Source organism: Nilaparvata lugens, chromosome 5 (genome assembly GCF_014356525.2).
Source record: "Nilaparvata lugens isolate BPH chromosome 5, ASM1435652v1, whole genome shotgun sequence".
In the NCBI taxonomy this organism is placed as follows: domain Eukaryota; kingdom Metazoa; phylum Arthropoda; class Insecta; order Hemiptera; family Delphacidae; genus Nilaparvata; species Nilaparvata lugens.
In genome coordinates, this window is record NC_052508.1 from 76,190,916 (window position 1) to 76,216,175 (window position 25,260).

Genomic DNA, 25,260 nt, shown 5'->3' on the forward strand with positions numbered 1-25,260 from the left:
GCTCTAACGACTCTCTTCAAATTTATACCATGGATAGCTATTAATAAGCCCTATCAACTGCCATGAGTCTCATTTCTGGGAAAATTCCGGGAGCTCGGTAATATTATTGAGAAAAATTATGGATAATCACTAAAAAACCATGTTTTTATTATTTATATAGATTTGAAAAATTGATTTTAGAGATATCGCCTGTTGCTTGGCAACTTTATCAATCTAGTGGGATGTCCCAGAAGTTACCGTTTTAGAAAAATGATAATTTCATCCATTTTTTTGTATTTTCTTGTATTCATTTATCTTATACGGTAGTTTAAAAAGTGTGTCATTCGTCTACAGATAAAGGCTGTTTTTCTCATATAGTTTTTTGATATTTAGAATTATTATAAAATCTTGTATAATCTAGTGTAAAACTAGAGTTCTTATGTAGGCATATTTTAAAGATAAATTCTTGAAAAAGTCTCCAGTTTTTTTCCTATTTTCAAGTTGCAATACAAGCCGCTGTCTATTCTACCAGTTTCTCTAATCCAGCCTTGATTGATTGAAGCTCAAAGTAGAAACACTGATTAATTTTAAATCCTTATTCTACTGTGTTTTATATTAAAGTGCACACTAAAAACTAAATAGTTTTAAGAAAATCAGAATCACCGGTAGGGATCTCAATTCCTGGGAAGTCAACAAACTGTTTTAACAGTGAGATAAAAAATAAATAGATTGTGTACGTATGTCTATTGGATTTTAGAGTTTATTATTTAATGAATCAATGTTAATTATTAGTTTTTCATACAAGAATTGAATGACAATGCACTTGAAATAAGAAGTAAGGGTACCATAACAGAAATATATCGTTTTAAATATAGCGCCAAGCGCAGTAAATATGCGCATGATGCAAACATATGATTCGAAGCCTCTCACCTACCTCCCACCAAAAACAAGTTACTTGTTTGTCATTTCATGTCACTCGTCTGCCGTATCTTGTTTCCATTTTATGAATTTAGTAGTAGGTTATATAATACAACTCCAAGACTGATCATAATCTTATATCGCCTTTTAAAACTGTTTATATTTAGTTTTTCTCTTAAAATCTTGTCAGTCCCTAGTGTAAATTATTAGCTTTTGGTAGCGTAAACAGTTTGTACTAAAATAATTGAGTTTGACAATAACCTCTCAACTGTCTTCTGTGAAACCAATATTAATGCTTGATCAAAGTTGATTTCTCATGGGGGAAAATTCACCATCACCATCTTCTTCACCAAATAAACTGAGCTTATTTTGGGACTCGTTTATAAATGCAGAGAGCAAATCCTATGTGGTAAGAAATTTAAATTTACATAACCCTACTTCCTATCATCAAGCCATTGCAACATCTCAACTTGTTATATTTTAAAGCAAAACCAGGTAAAACTTATATTTCAAATCTAAAGTGCATTACTCAATTCTATTAAAAGTCCCATTCTTCCAATAATTTCATCTTAAATGTATTAGGGCGTATTTGAGTTAATGGTTGTTTACAAAAAAGTTTGTTTTTCTACCTGCAAAGTTGTTGGCCTTCTTTTGGCATTATTTGAAGGCCAAAAAAATCAGGTCAACGTAAATTAAGTTCTTATTTCTTAGACGCTTTGTAATTTGATAATATTACAGCTACTAGGTACCGTATCTATTGAAAAATTAGCCTTGAATTAAATACCATATTGATACATATTTGTCTAGAATAAATACAAAAAATTACTACGTTATATGGATTTGATGATTGGGCTGGAGATCAACGTTTTGAATTAGCAGTATTTTTACTGCGTGTATAGTATTTATTTTAGGTACATTGACTCAACAAAAAATCGTCTTGAAATTTATAACATAAAAGACTTATACCATGGAATATCTTCTTATGCTATCTTTTTTCTATGATATTGCATACTAAGAGATAAGCTTTAGATATTATCTAGAAACTATTGGCAGGCAGGTCAGTTACAACATTGTTCATATTAAATCCAAATAGGCTAAATGCAGGTAATCCAAAAGTTATATAAATTAAAATTGAATTTTGGAGAAGTTTGAAAAAAAATATGGTGCTAAAAATTAATTTATTCTGAATCCTACAAATAAGTTTTATATTAATTCACAATCAAAATTATTATGAGATAGACCCATATTTTTTCAACAAAATTATTAATGTTTCACACTTTAAGTCATAACGAGGCGTACATCTCATGATAAGTATAAATTACATGTCGAATATATGATCAAATCATGTTGAGGTATAACCTTTACTCGAAACCCAAAAGGCTTGAATGATATTTTCAAGTGCTCTAGTCTCTTCATTGAGAAACCTTAGCATTAACAGTCAGAAGCCCTATAAAGCCTTAGTAGGCCAGGCCTACATGCCGTATATGACGCTGAATTTAATGTGTATTTTCATTCTCAGCTTTTCAACTACGGGTAACGATACCGTACTTATTTCAACCTTGTTGCTTTAGTTAATTCTCTAAAGTTTGGAATAAGTAGTTCAAAGTTTCTACGGGTAACGGTGCCGTACTTATTTCAACCTAGTTGCTTTACTTAATTTCATATGGGTATCCCTAAATTTGTATGGATGATTCTTCATGAGTTTGTACGGTAAAATCAAAGCTCAGGTCTGGATGGAGATATTGACTGGAAATAGGCTACCAGGTTTCATTTTATTAAGATGTCTCCCTTGTCTGTGACCTCATTTACTGTCTGTTCATCATCAGACTTGCCCTTTGTTATCAGGAATTCTGCAGAGTCAATTCATCACAGCATTTGATTCTGTGAAGAACAATCGTCTCATTTTTGCTCGCAACAGGCAATTTTTTCGAGGATCTTCAATTTTATGATGAAATATTATAGCTAAGTTACAGTACGGTAGTTTTTTCCTTAAATTATTCAGGCTGTTTTATTCGTCGTTAGCTAATCTCATCTCTTCTTATTGATCCATAACTTTTGGCTATGTGCTCTCACATAATGTGCCACAATTATACCTAAAACCCGTAGTATAGGTCCATTCATCTTATCGACATTATCCATTCATTATAATTATCAAATTTGTAGGCCTAGAATATGATTATATAATATAATGACTTTTTATATGATGATGAGAAGTTTGGACGGTAATTTCCACTCAACCAATTTCCGGCGATTCATTCACGACAGTCTCATTGCTGAGGACCTAGACCTGGAGGCTTCTCTACTCTAAATGCTACACTACATACTAAGTGGCTCTTATAATAAAATTCCTTGGCAAGTTTGGTGAAAGATTTCCTCATTTTATTAACTAAATGTGTTTGAAAGAGAGAGAGTGAGAGTGTATGATGGCTGAGGCGTGACAATGAAAGGGAAAGCATATTGGAAGAGAAAGAAGATTTCAAGGAGACGATGAGATGAATCCAGCAATCCAACTTACTTAATTCTCTCCTTAGTCATGACCAGATATGTGGATTGACTGTGTCAGAAAGTGGACCTGATTTGGTCCATGTCATGTGGTCGACATATACGGGTACCTTCTAGAGACGTAGGATGGTATAGGTCTTTGTAGAATTTGTGGGTTCTAAATATTGAATTTACAATATTGACTGTCCAATATCCTCTATTGAAACGATGGAAATTCAATCTCAATTGCTGTCCATAAAAAGACCAATAAGAAACAGGATTTTCTAGCTGATTTGTTATCTCTGTAAACGTTCTAACTCACCGTTACCTTCTAGAGACGTAGGATGGTATAGGTCTTTGTAGAATTTGTGGGTTCTAAATCTTGAATTTACAATATTGACTGTTCAATATCCTCTCTTGAAACGATGGAAATTCTGGAAATACAATCTCAATTGCTGTTCATAATAAGAAAGAGGATTTTCTAACTGATTTTCTATCTTTGTAAACGTTCAGAGGACATTAGTTAAAAAATCGAATCATTTCAAACGTGATTCGGCGCATGAAATGCATCCAAAGTGGTTTTACAGGCTAAAGCTGTGTTTACATCAAAATTTTTAACAGAATAGATTCTATAAGATTGAACATAACTTATCAAACACATGATGAACATATGTGTTTCTCAAGCTACGTTCAATCTAGTAGAATCTATAAGGACTAAGTTATTAACATTTTGTTTATAACTTTGATGTAAACGCAGCTTTAGGCTGGGCGTACACTGGTTAGTCAAGACAAGGCTGGCTACGCTTAGTCACAATACTTCACATAGCTGTTTGTGACGCAACTCACACTGATTAGTCATTGCAATTAGACATGTCTTCATAAGTATTGTGACTAAACGTGACTAGTCTTGTCTTGACCAATCGGCCTTAGGTTCTCTTTCCCAATCACTAAATGAAACTGTGCGCGGACTACCCTTTGAAATCCAAAATATCTATGTCAAACCATATTAGCCTAATTGATTCCTGCTGATAAGAATGAAACATCGCTTTCAATTATTTCGTTTTGCCCTAGATAATTATTGCCGTACTCTACAACTACACTACACTCCTCAATTGAATCAACTGTTCCATTGCATAACAAAGAGTCTGTCATTCATTGATAAAGCTGCACCGGATAGGCCATCGACCAAGTTGTAGTAGAATTGCTAGTGAAGGCTGTCGCCACGAGTGTTTTTCATTCATAACTGGTGAACCAGAACTGACGCTGCTTTGATATTCACAGTCCATTAATTGGAGCAATTACCATGATCTACTACTTTCCGTTTATTTGCGTACATGATTTATTGCGAGTAGAATTTTTTTATAGATTTGAGCCAGAAAAAGACAATTTTATTTGTGGTGTACAAAGTGCCAGTTATAATTGGATTGCTCCTGTATTCTAAAAGCCTTTCACGCATTGATAAAAATCTATTTTTGATTTGAACTGTGTTATGCTTCACATATCCATTTCTCTAATAATACTATGATAGGATGCAGTTCTTTCAACTCGATATTAGATGATAATGAAAATAATAACACACTTTTGGTTGCTCAAAGTTAAACAATAATCTTAAGAACATTTTGTGTAGTGTTCCATGGTTCAGAATCCTTGGAGATTTTTCTTTCACAACTAAGTGTAGACTCGAGTTGAAGAAGTTATAACTCTAAGGCTCAACTCACACTTACGGGACTCAGGTCGAGAAGAGACTGGACTCTAGTCGAGAGCATGTTTTTTCAAATGGCGACGTCGCGGAGACTAGAGTCGACTGGTCTGAGTGTCACCATTTGGAAACACATGCTTTCGACTAGAGTCGAGTCTCTTCTCGTAAGTGGTGTGAGTTGAGCCTCAGGCCCGATTGCACAACAGCTGGTTAAATTTTATCATTATTATTATTATTATTATTATTATTATTATTATTATTATTATTATTATTATTATTATTGGCACTACAGCCCATGCAGAGCCTTAGCCTTCACAACCACATCCTTCCACCCCTCTCGACATTCTGCTGTTCTTCTCCATCTTCTTACACCCAGTCTTCGCAAATCCTCCTCCACATCGTCAACCCACCGCTTTCTTGGTCTTCCTTGTAATCTTCTTCCTCCGGGTTTGCCTTCCAGCACCATTCTTGGCACCCTCCCTTCCGGCATTCTGCACACATGACCAGCCCATCTCAGCCTCATACTTTTCACAACAGATAAAATACTGGTCTCTTCGAACAATCTTCCTAGTTCCTCGTTTGTTCTTATCCTCCATATTTCATTTTCCTTGATTGCTCCAAAATTCTTCTTAAATCTTTCTTTCCCATCTCTGAAGCAGACCTTCTCGTGTAGTCAATGTCCAAGCTTCGGCCCCATATGTCACTATTGGTCTTAAAACTGTTGTGTAAATTTTTATTTTGCCTTTTTTTGACACATTTTTGGACTTCAGGATATTCTGCAGGGCGAAATACACCCTATTAAAATACCCTGGTTAAATTTTAACCGTGATTAATTTCACGAGAACCAATCAGAGAGGGCGTTTTTGAAAAGACGGCTTCTCTGATTGGTTCTCGTGGAATTAATCACGGTTAAAATTTAACCGGCTGTTGTGCAACCGGCACTTATGTAGTTTGGAAACTGTGTTAAGTAGATATTTAAAAAACACACACTTTTTGTTGAGGAACGCATTTCACTCCTAAGGAAGAACTTCATCAGTCTGACACGAAGGGCGCAAGTTTTTTTAAGGGGTTGGACTGTGTGGCCAAAGTACATGTGATGATTATAATAATTAAGGTGGCTAGATATTAAGCTGCGTTTACACCAATGTTATTAACAAAATGTTAATAACTTGATCCTTATAGATTCTTTTAGATTGACCGGAACTTGACAAGCACATGCTCATCAAGTGTATGATAAGTTATGTTCAATCTAATAGAATCTATAAGGACTGAGTTATTAAAATTTTGTTGATAACTTTGGTGTAAACGCAGCTTTAATATCAACTCCTTGATAGTATGATTTTATTTCTTAATTGTCTAAATTATGCGTACGTCAATTACTACTGTGGGATGCTGAATAGTTCTTGGCAATTTACAACCCTTCTGTTATTATTATATTTTGTTTTCCATTTATTTTTTACTTTCCTTGCCCTATCACCATAGGTAAGGAAAGTATTGCTTTCCAAAAAAAATTAAGGTACCCTAATTTCAAGTTTTCTATACGTTTCAAGGTCCCCTGAGTCCCAAAAACATGATTTTTGGGTGTTGGTCTGTGTGTGTATGTGTGTGTGTGTGTGTATGTCTGTGAACACGATAACTCCATTCCTAATTAACCGATTGACTTGAAATTATAAACTTAAGGTCCTTATACCATGAGGATCTGACTATAAGAAATTCAATAAAATTGAATTCAAAATGGCGGATAATTACTAAAAAACCATGTTTTTCACGGTTTTCTCGAAAACGGCTCTAACGATTCTCTTCAAATTTATACCATGGTTAGCTATTTATAAGCCCTATCAACTGAAATGAGTCTCATTTCTGGGAAAATTTCAGGAGCTCCGTAAAATTCTTGAGAAAAATGGCGGATAATTACTAAAAAACCACGTTTTTCACGGTTTTCTCGAAAATGGCTCTAACGATTTTCTTCAAATTTATACCATAGATAGCTATTTATAAGCCCTATCAACTGACACGAGTCTCATTTCTGGGAAAATTTCAGGAGCTCCGTAATATTCTTGAGAAAAATGGCGGATAATTACTAAAAAATCATGTTTTTCACGATTTTCTCAAAAATAACTTGACCGATTTTTTTCAAATTCATCCCCTGTATAGTTATTTATCAGCTCTATCAACTGGCATGAGTCTTCTTTCTGGGAAACTAATGGGGGGTCCACCCCATCCTTGAGAAATATACTTAGTAACCTCCTTCTCCTGCATGAGTTAGGTAGGTAGCGCAGTTCATAAAAAGAACACATAGTCGAGTTATTTCATCTGTAGAACAGCTGTTTCGACGACTTTAAAAAAAATGACGACTAAAAAAATCATCGAATTTCACAGTTTACACAAAGGAAAAAGTACTCTGAAAACAATTATAAACAAATATTATACAGAAGTCTGATCGTAGTTTCAAATATGAGCAAGGAAAGTTTTGTGAGTGTACCACACCAGATTTTTATATTTTGTTTTCCATTTTTTTTTTTGAGATTTGATTAGAACCAAATGTTTTCCACTTCGTTGCTATTATGATGATTGTTTGTTTAATTATTATTCACTCATCAATTGAACTACAAATAGTTGTGTTCTCTCATTCTCTCATAAAGGCCTAATACGATTTTTAAAAATTAAATCTTCCAGTTCTATGATTAGTCAGTGGCTTATGATTAGTCATAAAAAGCAATAGTTAGGTCATGTCAGAGGCCCTGAAATTGATCAATTGCGACCTGAAAACTGACACCAGACCTGAGCCTCGATATTATTATTATTATTATTATTATTATTATTATTATTATTAAATTATGATTAGTCAATCGACACATGTTAAACCTAATTTGGAAGATAACAGTTTTTGATATTCTCAGTTATTGTTGGACTTGGACAAGTTAGTAGCACTACGTGATACTTTAAGAGTAGGAATTCAATAAATGCATCAGTAGGTACCGCAACTGATAACATTCTCTATGAGAAACTAGCAGATGACATACAACTCTCTTAATAAAAGACCGTGACTCATTATTGGTAGATGTCTCAGTTATTGATAATTTTAAAGCCAAGTTGAATACTGTGTGCTGGGGTTTTATTTATTTATTTATTTATCTATTTATCACATTGTGTACACATACTTAACATGAGGAAAGGCACAATAGGCTCATGCCCAAAACTGTCCCATTTCCAATTTATACTATATAGTCCAAATCAAAAAGTTGGTTATGTCACTCTCACTTTTCAAAATACAATTTACGCTCTTCAATACTCAGATAAACGAGCAAATTTTGAATCAAATAGATACTATTAGAGTCTAGAATCGAAAAATCTAAAACAGTAACTTAATAATTATTATTCAAAAAGTCTAAATCTTGAATGAAACTAGAAATTTTTAAGCTAAAAACTTCACACTTTACGAAAAACCACAGCTTATATCAAATGAGAACCGGTAGTTCTTTGATGTTTATTTATTTCTCTATACTAAATCACTCAGGTCCGGTTGCACAAAAACCGGTAAAATTTTAACCATGATTAATTTCACGAGAACCAATCAGAGACCCGGTTTTTTTAAAAGACGGCTTCTCTGATTGGTTCTCGTGGAATTAATCATGGTTAAAATTTAACCGGCTTTTGTACAACCGGCACTTACATTTAAATTATATTGGAAGAGGAAAAACACAGGCCAACCCTTTAATATTCCTCTCCCAAATTTAGAAGATTAATACCTTAAGGTAATGTCACTTTAATTACTATTGATAAATTAATGACATTTATTGCTATTCAATGGCTAAATTCAATTATTAAAATACGAAACCTGTATGTAATCTATTATTGAAATTATTATTATTGAAGGAAAATCCAAATTAAATCCTGTAATTCACCCCGAATTTCCATCTAGCTGTTTACCCTGTTGTCAATATTTGCAGTAGCAGAAGTCTTCGGGGTGAATTACAGCATTTAATTTGGATTTTCGTTTAATAATAGTAATTAATTCATTAGAATTTGAATAATTGCAATATCTCAGTAATTCCATCTGTATTATTGAAATTCTTCTATTCTTGTAGAAATTTTAATCTTTGCTTGTTCTCAATAAATTGTCTTCTAACATCAGTTTTATATAATTCAAGGCTTAAAATCATCTTAGATTATAATCTTTGCTGTAGAGGTGTGGAGTCTTGTAAAAATTTAAATACCTCCTTATTCATAATTGTTGTTATCTTCTAACATCAGGTTGATATTAGTCTGAGTTTCTTTTCAAGTTTTAAAATTTTCAATAATTTAATTCAGTGTTTTCCAGTAATCAGTGATGGTTTAGTGAAACTTTTTGTTGAGTTAATTTTGGTAAATTGAATAACTTCCCCAAAAAATGATATTTTCAGAAAATTTTTGTTTTATTCATTCAACAATACCATGAAGAATCTATCCTCTAAATTTCATGGAGTTATCTCTTACCGAATTTGAAATGTTCTGTCCCAAAAATTTAAACTTTAGGCGCTCTTATCTCTAAAAGTAATGATTGGAAAAAAATGTTTTCCTGAGAAAACTTTTTCATTTTGATAGCTTGATGAAATACAAATAGAAAAACTTTGAAAATATCACCAGTAGAAAGTTAATTTTTAGCCTTTGCACGGCCTTAATGGTAGGCTATTGAGCCAAAGGACAAATGTGTAGCCTACCAAAGAGGTATTAGGATTAAATGTATATCATGATTGAAATTAATTATATAATCTTGTTTTTTAATATAGTGCAATTATTAGTATCACCATTAATTATTGTCATGACTCCTTAGTGGAACCCAATTATTTATGTATGTGCTTCAGAACTTATATTTGTTTTTAACGCTTTAAAATAATATTGATCTTGATAATATTCAGCCAACTAATCAGACTTCATGTATTGAATCATCATGGACGTGTCAAAACATATTACGGTATTATTTGACCTTGACTGTAGTGGAGCTTGAAAATGAACGTCAACTAAATTGAAAAATAATAATATATTTTGCAAAACATCAGCGTTGTCTTTAAACAAGAAAACAAGAAGTATAAATTCTATTCTCTACCACTTCTAAAAGTATTTATTCAAAATAAAGCTTGGAGTACAGTAGTATCAATCTGAATAATTAACCGAGCGAAGTGAGGTCTAAGATTCAAGTCGACGGTTTGGCATTTCTCTTAATGTTCAAATGATGCTTCAAAACCAAACATAAAAGAAAAATTTTACATTATTATCACTAAAATATTAGAAAGATTCATATTATTATATCTGATGTAGAAACAGTTCACTCTTGTTTGAAATAATCAATAATTGACCGAGCGAAGTGAGGTCTAAGATTCAAGTCGAGGGTTTTGCATTAAATTTCTCTTTATGTTTATATGTTTAAATGTTTATATGTTCCGCATTTACAGCGGAACGCGGTAATAGATTTTCATGAAATTTGATAGGTATGTTCCTTTTTTAATTGCGCATAGACGTATATACAAGGTTTTGGGAAATTTTGCATTTCAAGGATAATATAAAAGGAAAAAGGAGCCTCCTTCATACGCCATTATTAGAGTAAAAATCAGACTATAGAGTTATTCATCATAAATCAGCTGTCTAGTGGACTATAATACTACCCGTTCAAAAACATCGAACATCTTGAAAATGTATCTTTCTATCAACGTTGTAGACAGTTGCAGCCAGACCTGATAACAGCGCTCACACTCACATTCCGGGACGACCCGTCACGGTACGATAGGACAGAAAGCTCTATGTTTATTTAGGATTTTTTCTAGACATTTTAGATTGATAAATTATTTAATAATTTTTGAGAAAACATAACAACAGGTCAATGTAGTAACTTACTGAGCGCGAGGTCTACTGTTCACAGAACTACTAGTTTATTTGATACACAATATTATTCAGAACTTATTATTTATCATATGGCAGATACACAACAATTATATAGCTCATTAGTTTCAAATGTCTAGATATACACTGTATATTTCCAATTTTTTTGAGATGTGTAGTTTTCGGTCAGGAGAACATATAAGTTTGTCTGACCGCCGTTATTTGCTAGTCCGTTTAGCGTTACCCAAAACTTATTATGAATGATTTGGAAAGAAGCGACAGTCTTATATTAGTCCAAAACTGATATTATATTAGTATAACATATATAACTAACTGTCTGATAAGTGACTATATATAGACGACGTCGACTTGAATATTATGCAAGAGATAAACTCGTTCCTTTTATCTTGTATTGATGCTTTTTGAACTTCACAGCTACAGCTAATGTTTACATTTAGAATATTTTATCGCCGCTATGTCATGCGACGCTTTAATAGGTTTTCTGTTTTGTTTGTTTTTTCTAGAGAGGTGTGTGGCTAGATGGATTTTTGGCAGAATATCTGATTTTATTGAAGGAAGGTCAAAATGTGAAGGAAATTCTACCGGCAAGGTATGTCCAATAACAATCTATGGAAGTAGTATTTATTTATCTACTTATGTAAGTATTTATGTAGTATTCATCTGCTTATATGTAGTATTTATTCATTAATTATGTTAGGCTGCGATAACAACATCTTATCAATCAAGAAAGAAGATGAATTTTAATAATTTGATTGTATGGTATGAGGGTATTGTGGCATTTCTCCATAATTGAAAGAGTAAGACGATGATGCTGCCAAGTTTTGAAAAAACTAATTACATAACTTTTTCTGCAAATAGAGTAGGACAGCCTAACGAGAATCAAGATTTGAGACTCCATTCTCAGTGCAATTTAAACTTGGGTAATAATTGTGATTGTCCCACCATTAAAAAAGTCAATAATACTAAGTATTTGGGAATCATAATTGATGAAAACCTTAAATGGGATGTTCATATTAAATACATATGTAGAAAAATTAGATATTTATCTTTTAAATTATACCAAGTTAACAGAATTCTTAATAAGAACCACCTGAAAATGATGTATCATGTTCTAGTCAAGTCAATTCTGCAGTATGGCATAGTTGTTTGGGGAGGCTGTTTCAGCTGTCATATTGCTGAATTATTTGTAGCACAAAAACTGATAATTAAAACTATATTAAGCAAACCCAGGCTCTATCCAACGGATATGGTTTTTAGTGATTTTGAGGTCATGACTATTCGTCAATTATACATAAAAACCGTAATTGAGTACTTAATAAAATATAGATCCGATTTTCCTCTCACAATAAACTCTACTCTCAATTATTATAATCTAAGGGCCACTGCTAACAAATATGTAACCTATAACACTAATATTGAATGTATAAGGAGGCAGTTAATTTACATAGGTACTAAAATAATAAACCTCATTCCAAATCACTTTCTCATGGACAATAAGATCAGCGGAAAAATTAAACTGGATATAAAAAACTATACATACAGTAATTTCTTCTGCCATTTAGATATATGACTCGAGATTTCTGCTCCAGCATTGTTTTTTCATTAGTTTTTTCCATTTTTCAGTGGACTCGCTTACCTTTATTTTGAGTACCTATTCCTCTGTTTTCTTCCTTCCCCCCATTTCTCCCTTCCCTTTTTTCCTCATTACTTCTCTTCTCTTCTTTGCCTGCCTTTGCATGGGAAACCATAGTTGGTTAGGTATCTTCCTCTCTTTTTTTCTCTTCTCCAACACACCCAAACACAAAGCCCATGGTTTTTTATATTATTTGTAACATTTTATTGTGTTTTATTGAATTGAATTGATTTATTGTTTCACAAAAAAAAGACTTATAAAACATAAGTAATGTACTAAATTTAAAGAAAATTATATCTATGTTAAACTATTTCACAAAATAATTGAAACTGTACTCACATGGACCTGTCGGTCTGTTCGTGAGTTAGAGTTCGCATAAGTATATTGATATTCAATTTACACAGATAACTTATCTATGATACAGAGAAGTAATATTACTATTATAGATAGCTACCAATATTTAATAGTATTGAATAATACAATATCAAAACTAAAACAAAACTATTTGTTTCGTAATTCTTTGTAATTTTGTTTTGTCTTGTTTTGTGTGTTTTCAATAAATTGAATTGAAAATTGAATACCACTATATTTTTTTTCAATTTATTTACATTACAGAACCAGGTTTCATGGTAACACCTACCGTACCACATCTTCAGCTGAACTAATGCATTAGTTAAATACAAATTCAACAAAACCTGTAATCAAATATCGGGGCACCGAGCTTCGCTCGTTATTTTTATTCATTGATATACAGAACACAATTCTATAAAATGATCGTGTTTATATTTTACAGCTGGCTAAACGTCAGATTATGAATTTCGGGGATGCGATATTTTGATTTTTCACATACTCACTTTTTTGCTATACACAGCTGTTTATCCTTTTAATGTCGTTCAGCGAGTTTTCTCAAGGATAAGACCTAGTGCAATCAAATCTTTATATCCTAAATCTACTATGTTCCAAATTTTGTGAAAATCGTTAGAGCCGTTTTCGAGATCCGTTAAACATAAATAACCAGATATAAAAATAGCCAGATATAAAAATAACCAGATATAAAAATAACCAGTTTTATAAATACAGAATTTGCTCGCTTAATATAATAAGATACAACGAAACCTGGTTCTGTAATGTATATCAATTTTTAACAAATATAGTGGTATTTTGAGGTTGACTGGAGTTAGGTGTTACAATACTGTAGCCTACATCCTAACATTTAGTATATTTTTTACTATTAGCTTTAAGTTTTGTTGTGAACCTTTCATTGTTTTATGTTGTCTGACAATGGTCCATGTATTATTGTAATATTTATGACCAATTAAATATTTATTTATTTATTTGACAACATCAAAGTCTTATTCTTTCAATTTCAAGACGAATTCTCACAAAATAACAAATTTTAACTAATCTTCAATTGTAGAGAACTATCATTGCTTACATACAGAATAAACATTTTGACTTGACTTGCTCATTAAATTACAGTAACCTATTATTTCAAGGCTCATTGTTTTGGAAGTGATAATTTTGGGGTTGACATTTTGTTTTTGTAAATCTTGTTTTGGACGGTTTATTTAATAAAGTAAGGAAATGAAGACACTAAGTGCTGATCCTATGTTTTCTCTTTCAATTTTGAAATTTCCTTTTAAATAAATGAGTAGTGGATTAAATGATAAATCTACCATTTTTTATTTATTCACAAAAATATATTATTTATTTATAAGGGTTAGCAAAAAATACAAGAATCGGAAACGAAAAAACAGGCTATTGCCTAAAACTTCTTCAATTTCCTAATTAAGTTTTAAATTGTCCAAATATTATAGATTATGTCCATTATCAACTCAATGATCGAGAGAGAATCAACAGGGTTACCTCAAAACTTTATCTTTCCCAAATTATGGTACATAAATATATTGTCAACTAGTAAAAATTATTTATCTATTTATTTCATTGACAATCACAAATCATAATTACAATATGATTGGGAGAAGACAACAGGCATAGCCCAAAACTGTCTTCTCCCAAATTTTTACAAAAAAAAGTTTTAAAAAAGAATGAGGTTAGGTTATTTTTATTATGTTTACCAAGGTAATGATTACTCAATTACAAGAATAACTACAATATCTATATTTATTGCCTCATCATCTTTAAATAATTTATATTAGTATTGGCATAAATAGTGATTCAAATCACCCATGTTTCATTTGTTCAGCTTGAACGTTGCTGCTCTGGTGGCCTGCGAACTGTTGTCTGACGTACATGAGACTTGCTCGCAGCTGGGAAATGAAGACAATCTAGCAGCACTCAAAAAGTATCTGCTCACCGGTAGAGGCTGGAGATTTCTTGCTGTTCTTAGATCACTCAATTTGCAGGTGAGACTAAAAAATTGATTTGGTACTTCGTGATTGCAACAGTTGGGTATTAATTGTTAAAAATCTGGTGTGGCGCACTCACACAACTTTCCTTGCCGTTATGAAAATTGATCACCTGACGCTAGTGTTCCCGCGCATCTCAAGTCTATTCAAAGATTTGAGCCAGCTGGTGACAGGGCAATAACGCTGGAGACACACATGAGGTCTGCTATCTTTTCATAGTGAATGATTTAATAGAATCAACAATAATTTGCAATTGAATAATCACATTTTCTCGAATTTAAAGCTTATTTTCAATTTTAGGTGAAATGTTACTGAACATTAATTGTAGAGATTTTCATGCTCAATCTACTCCACTTGATTTTTTTTGTTTCAATTGTATCTGAAGCCTGATAATTGGGAATCTATCTGCATTGATGGGGCGGAGCTCCTGAAATTTTTACAGATATGGGACTTGTGGCAGTTGATAGAGCTTATCGATGACTATTCTAGGTATGAATTTGATCAAAATCGTTGGAGCCGTTTCCGAGAAAATCACGAAAAACCCTGTTTTTGACAACATTTTCGCCATTTTAGCCGCCATCTTGAATTGCATTTGATCGAAATTGTTCGTGTCGGATCCTTATAGTGAAAGGACCTTAAGTTCCAAATTTCAAGTCATTCCGTTAATTGGGAGATGAGATATCGTGTACACAGACGCACATACACTCATACACACACACACACACACACACACACACACACAACACACACACACACACACACCACACACACACAACACACACACACACACACACACATACAGACCAATACCCAAAAACCAGTTTTTTGGACTCAGGGGACCTTGAAACGTATAGAAATTTAGAAATTGGGGTACCTTAATTTTTTTCGGAAAGCAATACTTTCCTTACCTATGGTAATAGGGCAAGGAAAGTAAATATTCATTACAAATACCATTTCTTGAATACTGTTTAGGCCATATGCAAGTGAACGGTGGAATAGTGACCATATCATATACATAATTTGTAATGGAACTGTCCATAGTAGCTTGGCCTGGCTAAGTGGGAATAGTCTTATTATACCAGGTGATTCTAAAATGACAACTTTGAAAATTCATATAAATCTTATTAAACAAGATACAGAGCTGGTTTTGGTGTTGTTTTAACCTTCCGGCAGTCGCGCTGTTGTAAAAAGTACAACAGTGTCAGTTTTTTGCTGCACAAAACTATTGAATGGGGTGGTGTCAGTGAATGAGTCACCTATGCATTCCAAAATTTTCCTCCCATCACTCCACTGAGTTGCAGTATCAACCGAGCAATGGTTCAGTCTTTAGGTGCCATTTAGTCGCCACAGTGCATAAGATAGGGAAAGACTGTATACGGGGACTGTAAACGAATCAATAACACAGCTTTGCTTGATGTACCTTATTGGGCTATGAAATGGTAATCGTCCAAATGTTTATGGGCGTAAAATAATCCAATGAGATGGGAATAGTAATTATACAATTAATTTATAATATGTTTTGACAGTAAACAGAGTACATAACACTTGAAAAATTGGATGTTGTAAAAATTACAACACGCGACTGCTCGTGTGATTGAGTAGGGCGCGACCACCGGAAGGTTAAATGAAAACACTTAAATTTGTTTTACCTTAAACTAAAGGTGTTCTATATGACTTCCGTTGGTTATCCTGCAGACATCCCATCGATAGTCGATTTCTTTCCAGACTCGCACCAGCATTTCAGGTGTAACTTGCTCAACAGCATCGCAAATCCTTGCTCTAAGTTTAGGTAGAGTGAGTGACTTGCAAAGGAGGTTCGTACATCATATCTTTTATGAAACCCCACAAGAAAAAATCCAACTGTGTTAGGTGTGGGGAACGAGGGGGACATGCAATTGATGCATTACGACCAATCCACTGATTTGGAAAGCGGTCATTTAGAAAATCCCGGACGTCAGTCAGATAGTGTGGTGGTATTTATGCCACAAAACATTTATGTCACTCATAAATTGTAGGCCTACTAGGAGGATCATTAGTGAACTCGGTACGAAATTTACGCTAAACTGTTGTCGCAGACTTCGATTCTTCAAACCAAAACACACAGCTAGCATGCTCGGGTCCAGTGAAGGCAGTCATCTTTGAAGACAGCCAGCGTTTGTATGGCGCGACCAGGCACTAGCGGACTACGCAAGTCAAAACTTGGAGTGTTTTCCTTTAAAACAACAACAAAACCAGCTTTTTACCTTGTTTAATAAGATTATATGAATTTTCAAAGTTGTAAAGTCATTTTTGAATCACCCGGTATAATTAACTCATGGGGATTATATATTTTCATACGGGGCACGTACACTGTCACTGTTGAGTGCGATTCCAGCCTTATTAGGTGAAGTAGAATTGATCATTTTAAACAGATGTATGTGGGAATCTTTGTTTGGAAAATGTTATGGTATTATTGCAAATAATAGAAAAATAATCCAGATTTATTGTGTTCAAAATGTTTTTAAAAAATGTGTTGGATTTGTTGCAGGATGTATCTTGCAGTAAGGAGTTGGCCACTCTGCTCATCTCACTCTTCTCAGTCAACGTTGAGGAGAGCAAAGTGGAAAATAGAGCCAGGAATCCGTACGTGCAAGACTCCATCATTTCGGATCTGTCCGACTATGTGGACGGCTTGAAGCTTCCATCAAGAAGAAAGCATGTCATAGCGAATGTTCCAAGCTCCACCGAAAATGTGATCTCGTCACCGAAGAACCGGAAGATCAGCAGCGCATCGCGGCGACAGGCGAAACTAGCGAGAGAATCCACCGACACCCAGGACAAACTGGACACTATGAGCACTGAGTCGGAGGCAGCCAGTCTGGCCACAAACAAGTCGTCCAACCTGCGCATGCGCATCGATCCCATGGATTTCGACTACTTCCAGTCCTATGTCAGAAGTGAGGATGATGTTAGAAAGGACAGCGCCAGCTATTGCCCGAGTGAAGTATCGCACACGAGAGCTTGCAAACTCACGCCGGAGGCCGTCTTCGACGATCGCATAAACGACGTGTTCCAACAAAAGATAAACTTTTCCGAGTTCAAAATACTGGTGGTTGACATTCTGAAACAACTGACCATGTCTGAGAATTTGAATCAGAACGACTGTTCGGATGTCACCCAGAGCATTTCGTTTCGAACACTGATGTTTGCCGTGGAGAAATTGTGCGATCTGCAGTTTGGCTCTCCGGCTGGAGACAGTCAGAAGAGTGCCACACTGAAAGCTGCACTGGTGCGTCTCTTGTTAACATCGTTGACGCGCTTCTTGACAATCTCCGACATAACACTGGCTGTCATGCAGAACGGCATCGTGCACATGATGAAAAAACTTCTGGAAGATGCTATCTCGAAATGCGAATCCAGTCAGGTGCCCAGTACCTCCAGAGCTTTGAGTGAAGACGTAGACATTATTTTCAGCGTTCTGTACGGATTGATTATAGTTTTCCATCGTTTACTTTTGCAGAATAACAGTTCACTGGAGAAATTGGGCCAGTTTTTGTCGATACTGGGACGATTCAGTGATAGTCGATCAGGAAAATTGGTCGACAGGACTATTGATGTGATACTGGGGCCCAGCCCTTGCAACAACGAAACTAGTGTCGAGCGAGTCAAACAGATTCTGATTTCGGTGAGTCGTCTAGTGACTGCATTGAAGCGAACTCGGTCCAAGTTGGTGCATTCTCGACTGTGCAAGCGAAATCGTCATAAACACTGCAGCCTGTGGAGTATATCTTACCATCACGATCATGTGTTTGGCGAGGTTTACAGTCAGTCGCTTATCTCGTCCACATTCAGCTACAATTGCTGTGTTTCCTCGCTGTTCATGTCGATGAGCAAGTGCTTGAATGTCGACAATCTAGTTGTTTACACGTTGCAAGCGATGATGTCGTGTGGTGGCTGCTGCTGCTTCCCCTCCTCCATAATCGTCACAAAACTGTTGCAGCTGTTCCGCAACTGTGATGCTAAAGTCAGATGTGTGGCTTTCATGTTTCTCGAGAAGACACTGTACAGACAGATGGGTGCTCTACGACCTGTCGAACAGTTTCTTTCGCGTGAAGGTGCCGAGTGCTGCCAAGTGTGCCCTGAAAAACTCATATCACTTGTCGACAGTCATGAAGCGGCGGCGGACAGTATCTCGGGTAGAAAATCTTGCCTCGATACGTTCTGTGATCTGCTCCTGTCAACTGATACACATCTATCACATGCTGTCAGCTCCCATCTTCTCAGAGTTGTACCTCGGTGTAGACCCGAAATACAGAAGGAAATGCTCTTCGATATCTTTTACCCTGTCTTCCTCAGTGCCAAAACTACCTACACCAGTGAGAGGAGCGAATCTAGCAAGTTTCTGCTTTTGACATGCCTTTCCGCCTTCACAAACCTTCTTGTCACCGTCAAGTTCATGGAGCAGTTCCTCAGCATGTCGGGACTGAACCACATTGAGGATCTGCTGTACGAGCCGGATTTCATCAAGCCATGCTGTGCCGTCATCGAAATAGCCATCCTCGTTCAGGTGGTTAGCTGGGATGTGTCTGGCCTCGAAAGTGAAGTGCTGAGAGACAATGAGATCAGCATGTCCAACCTTGATATACTCCTCAAATACGTCAACAATTCAACACAATTGCTGCTACAGAATGTATTGAAACTTGAATATGAGTCAACTGATAAGGAATCGTCTTCAAAATCGGATTCATCTGATAAGGAATCGAATAGTCAGTCATCAGATAAGGAATCTCCTCCAAAATCAGATTCATCGGATAGTCAGTCATCTGGCAAGAAATCTCCAAAATCCGATTCTGGTGCTAGCATAGCTATTCGCCGGTTTTTAGACAAATTCTTCCCGGATTCTTCATGTACAGCGAATATGAATTGGTTCTCAATGACCAACCATACTCTTGAGACTGCAACGACGGATAGTTGGGGCAGATTCAGGTGTCTGCTGGAACAGTGCATGGTTTTGTGGCGCACCTGTACTAACATTTGCATCTACAGTCCGCAGATGCGCAAATACTTCTCAAGACATCCGATCAGTCAGCAAAGCTTCGACCTGCTTTGTATGACGCTCGACCAAATCGGCATGCATACGAATGTTGGAGGTGAGTTGACATTCTTCATCATATTCTTTATTGATTCATACAATAAGTAAGTAATCAAAATGATAGGTAGAGAAAAATAAGGTAACCTTGTGCTATTCCTCTCCCAAATTTAGATAAGGTTACACATAGTCCGAAATAGCTAAAGTCTTGTAGTTGTTCACTTCACAAAATTTTCAGTCTGTGATTATTTTCACAAAGTGGATTTTTAAATTTAGATGCTTCAAAACTAAACATAGGAGAAATATTTCACATCATTATCACTAAAATAGGAAATATTCACATATTAAAGAAATAATTTTGAAGGACCTAAAAACAAACATATTTTTTTATAAAAACCTCAATTTTATTCTTCTTCTTTGTCTAAACCTCTTCTCATCTGCATCGCCAAAATAATATTTTATCCTTTCTTTCAACTTTTATTTTTGCCTCCCCTTTCACGGCCGTTATAATAATTATAATACTGAAGGTGATGCCCACATAAGCTCTTAGGCTTGTGCGTGGGTAATGAGTGAGAGGGATGATGATGACTACTTTTTAGTTAGACGGGACCGACGGCTTTCGTCCCGTAAAAACGGGATGGCCGTATCTATGTGATTGTGCTGTGGTCAAAAACTTTTGCCCCGGTTGAGATTCGAACTCGGGTTCTCTTGATTATTAGACCGGCGCGCTATCACTGACTCCAACGAACCACCCAATTTATCATGTTGCGACCTGAAACTCTGACACCAGACCTGAGCCAGCCAGGCCACTCGACATTATTTATTATTTATCATGTGAAATGTTCTGAATTGAGCACATTTTTTGAAATATCTTAAACAACCATTTAACTTTGTTTTTGGCCTCCCGTTATCCTCCAAAATGTACTGTATTGTGCACATTTTTTGAGATGTCTCAATAACCATTGAAACTTGGAACCGGTTTCATTAGGCTCCAAATTGAATTTCAAATAAGACTTCACCCTTTTCGGAATCTGGCTGGAATCGGGTTGTTGTTATGTAGAGAAGGCCGCCCTTGTTGACTCTACAATTATTATAAAGTCCCAGTTATTATCAAATAGTTAGTTATAAAAGTATAGTTTTTGATTGGACTGAAATGTCTTGTAAAAATATTTTGTCAATCAAATTGTCTTTTCCCGTCAGGGCTAATCTTGAAAATAAATAAAAATCTAAGTACAGTCCCCTTTTTTAAAATTGTTTACTCACAATATTGGTTTTGGCATCCTGTTCACGGCCGTTATCCTCTGTAATATTTTTGAGATATCTAAAAAAAATGTACACAATACAGTACATTTCAGAGGATAACAGCCGTGAACGGGGAGGCCAAAAACAATTGACTAAAAAAAATTAAAAAGGGTACTTAGATTTCTATTTTTATTTATATTTGTGAAGCAACTCTTGTTTTCTCAAGAGTTATATGCCTTGTGCAGCAAATAAATATGTATATAATTGTATAAAGTTTAATTATTTATTTATTTGTGGATTCAATCAATCATTACAAATCATATATCATAATATACAATAGTGTTCATTTTTTGTTGATTGATTGATTGATTGATTGAGTACTTTATGTAGATTACAATATATACTGTCTTATACACTTATATACCTTAACAATACAGCAAAATTATTGCTTAACAATACAGCAAAATTATAGTTTTTGATTGGACTGAAATGTCTTGTAAAAATATTTTGTCAATCAAATTGTCTTTTTCCGTCAGGGCTAATCTTGAAAATAAATAAAAATCTAAGTACAGTCCCCTTTTTTAAAATTGTTTACTCACAATATTGGTTTTGGCATCCTGTTCACGGCCGTTATCCTCTGTAATATTTTTGAGATATCTAAAAAAAATGTACACAATACAGTACATTTCAGAGGATAACAGCCGTGAACGGGGAGGCCAAAAACAATCGACTAAAAAAATTAAAAAGGGTACTTAGATTTCTATTTTTATTTATATTTGTCAAGCAACTCTTGTTTTCTCAAGAGTTATATGCCTTGTGCAGCAAATAAATATGTATATAATTGTATAAAGTTTAATTATTTATTTATTTGTGGATTCAATCAATCATTACAAATCATATATCATAATATACAATAGTGTTCATTTTTTGTTGATTGATTGATTGATTGATTGAGTACTTTATGTAGATTACAATATATACTGTCTTATACACTTATATACCTTAACAATACAGCAAAATTATTGCTTAACAATACAGCAAAATTATAGATGAATTTACATGATATAGACTAAGAAAATAATTATTGAACTGTATATGATATGAAAAGCAATTTGTAATATAATAACTATAGATAATAATTATATTTTTATGCATCTACATAAATTGGCGGAGCTTTGGACATATCAATGTCCATTCTGTTCCATTTTGTTCTGATACTTATAGTTCTACTAGTGTCTAGAATTTTCTCGATGATCATGGGGTTTGCGTACAAACGTACAGTTCTTGTCTGTAATTATCGCGTCGATTGAATTGAGGGCAATTTTGATTATTTTGCCACTTGAAACTCATTACATATTAACTCTTATCGAACGAGAATCCAAATTAAATGCTGTAAATCACCCCGAAGACTTCTGCTACTGCAAATATTGACAACAGGGTAAACAGCTGGATGGAAATTCGTTGATCGCTACTATTCAAAAATTATTTGTCAGCCCGGGAATTGAACCCAAAATGAGCGCTGCTATCCAGAGATTGTTAGTTTAGTGTAAGGGTAAACATTCCTGACTGGCAATTAGGAGGTAATGGCTTCGATTCGCGGGCTGACAAATAATTTTTGTATAGTAGCGCTCATCGAATTTCCATCTAGCTGTTTACCCTGTTGTCAATATTTGCAGTAGCAGAAGTCTTCGGGGTGATTTACAGCATTTAATTTGGATTTTCGTTTAATAAGAATTATTAATTCATTAGCATTTGAATAATTGAAATGTATCAGTAATTTCGATATCTGTAGACATTACATATTACTTGGATTTGTACTATGCAGATGTATTTTTATTTTCCTTGCCCTATTACTATAGGTAAGGAAAGTATTGCTTTCCGAAAAAAATTAAGGTACCCCAATTTCTAAATTTCTATACGTTTCAAGGTCCCCTGAGTCCAAAAAACTGGTTTTTGGGTATTGGTCTGTATGTGTGTGTGTGTGTGTGTGTGTGTGTGTGTGTGTGTGTGTGTGTGTATGAGTGTATGTGCGTCTGTGTACACGATATCTCATCTCCCAGTAAACCAAATGACTTGAAATTTGGAACTTAAGGTCCTTCCCCTATAAGGATCCGACACGAACAATTTCGAGCAAATCCAATTCAAGATGGCGGCTAAAATGGCGAAAATGTTGTCAAAAACAGGGTTTTTCGCGATTTTCTCGAAAACGGCTCCAACGATTTTGATCAAATTCATACCTAAAATAGTCATTGTTAAGCTCTATCAACTGCCACAAGTCCCATATCTGTAAAAATTTCAGGAGCTCCGCCCCATCTATGCAAAGTTTGATTTTAGATTCTCAATTATCAGGCTTCAGATACCATTTAAACAAAAAAAATTGAGTGTGAAAGATCGATCATGAGAATCTCTACAATTAATGTTCAGTAACATTTTCACCTAAAATTAAAAATAAGCTCGAAATTCGAGAAAATGTTATTATTTCAATTGCAAACTGTTGGCAACTGTTGATTCTATTAAATCATTCACTATGAAGAGATAGCAGACCTCGTGTGTCTCCAGCGTTATAGTCTTGTCACCAGCTGGCTTAGATCTTTGAATAGTAGACTTGAGATGCGCGGAAAAACTAGCGTCAGGTGATCAATTTTCATAACGGCAAGGAAAGTTGTGTGAGTGCGCCACACAAGATTTTTTTGATTTTGATCATAATAAATTTTACTTTCCAGGTACAAAGTGTAGTGAAATCTCAGAGAAACTTTTCTCCGCCAATCAAGATACCATCAAACTGTTTGAATCGCTATTGATCCTCAACATCATCGCTCCGACTCTTGATGCTAACTCAGGTATGCTATTTATCAGCTAACTAATAGTTCTGTGAACAGTAGACCTCGCGTCTTATAAACCACAGTCTCCTCTAAAGCCGCGTCCACACTATGTGGATCGACACCGATCGACAATGTCGAACAAGTCTGGACGTGTCGCTAGACATTGTTGAGCGCTGTCGAGTCGAGTCGAACGCAACCCGAATCAGGTCGGTCCGGATCAAAGACAGTCAAAGACAGTGTGGACGTGTCGATCTTGTCACTGCCGTTTTAAAAAATAGAATAGTGCTATACTGTTGTTCAAGTGCTTACATTTTTATTGAAAATGAATTGGAGTGATACCCAAACGTCGAATTTTATTGAAATGTACCGTGGTCGTTCTTACTTAAGTGATACAAGTGATGTTGACTATAAAAACAGAAACAAACGGCATGATGGTTTGGTGGAAATTGCGGTGTCATTTGGCATTGAAAAAGTGGAGGTGGAAAAGAAAATTAGAAATTTGCAAGGGAGAAAAAGGAAGAGAAAAACTCGATTTATATTTAAAATAAAACACTTGATTAAATATAAAACACTCGATTATGTATGAAAATTTATGATGGTTGTCGGTCGACTCGTCCACATGTACTGAGGCAATTTTGTCGAGTTGACACAGTCGAAGGTGTCGAGCGACTTTATCGATCGACCGGGTCGACAGAGTCGATCGACATAGTGTGGACGCGGCTTAATACTGTCCATCAGAGTAAAATCTGTCCTGTCCTGTCGGCGAGATATCGGTGTATAAACGACTGTTTAGGCTGTTGTTTCGACAATGCTAATAATTTGATGTGAACAGCTATGCTACTATCTTCAAAAGCTTACCGAGTTGAAAGCAGAGAAAAGCCGGGAGAAAATACTATGCTACTTCAAGTTATCAATTGCATGCCTCACTGCATGCAATTAATAGTCCACACAACAGCTGTTTTTTCACCAAGTTACATTGAGATATTGAATTGCATGCAATTTATAATCCACTCGACAGCTGATTTATGATGAATAATTCTAAAGTATGATTTTTACGGTAATATTGGCGTTCGAAGGAGACTCCTTTTCCTTTTGTATTATCTTGAAAATGCAAAATTTCAAAAAACCGTATGTATACGTCGACGCGAAATTCAAAAAGGAACATATCCATC

At 34.9% G+C, this 25,260-nt stretch overlaps 1 protein-coding gene across 1 annotated transcript in view; it reads left to right on the top strand.

Annotated features, from left to right (window-relative positions):
- Nucleotides 1-944: 944 nt before the first annotated feature.
- LOC111046960 (lysosomal-trafficking regulator) overlaps nucleotides 945-25,260 on the top strand; it is a 168,987-nt gene continuing 144,671 nt past the window's right edge. Inside the window, exons 1-5 of the mRNA XM_039429615.1 lie at nucleotides 945-1,306; nucleotides 11,458-11,543; nucleotides 14,794-14,953; nucleotides 17,484-20,085; nucleotides 23,990-24,106. Of these exons, the coding sequence (XP_039285549.1) occupies nucleotides 1,214-1,306; nucleotides 11,458-11,543; nucleotides 14,794-14,953; nucleotides 17,484-20,085; nucleotides 23,990-24,106 (3,058 nt within the window). The 5' untranslated portion in view covers nucleotides 945-1,213. The remainder of the gene's footprint in view (nucleotides 1,307-11,457; nucleotides 11,544-14,793; nucleotides 14,954-17,483; nucleotides 20,086-23,989; nucleotides 24,107-25,260) is intronic.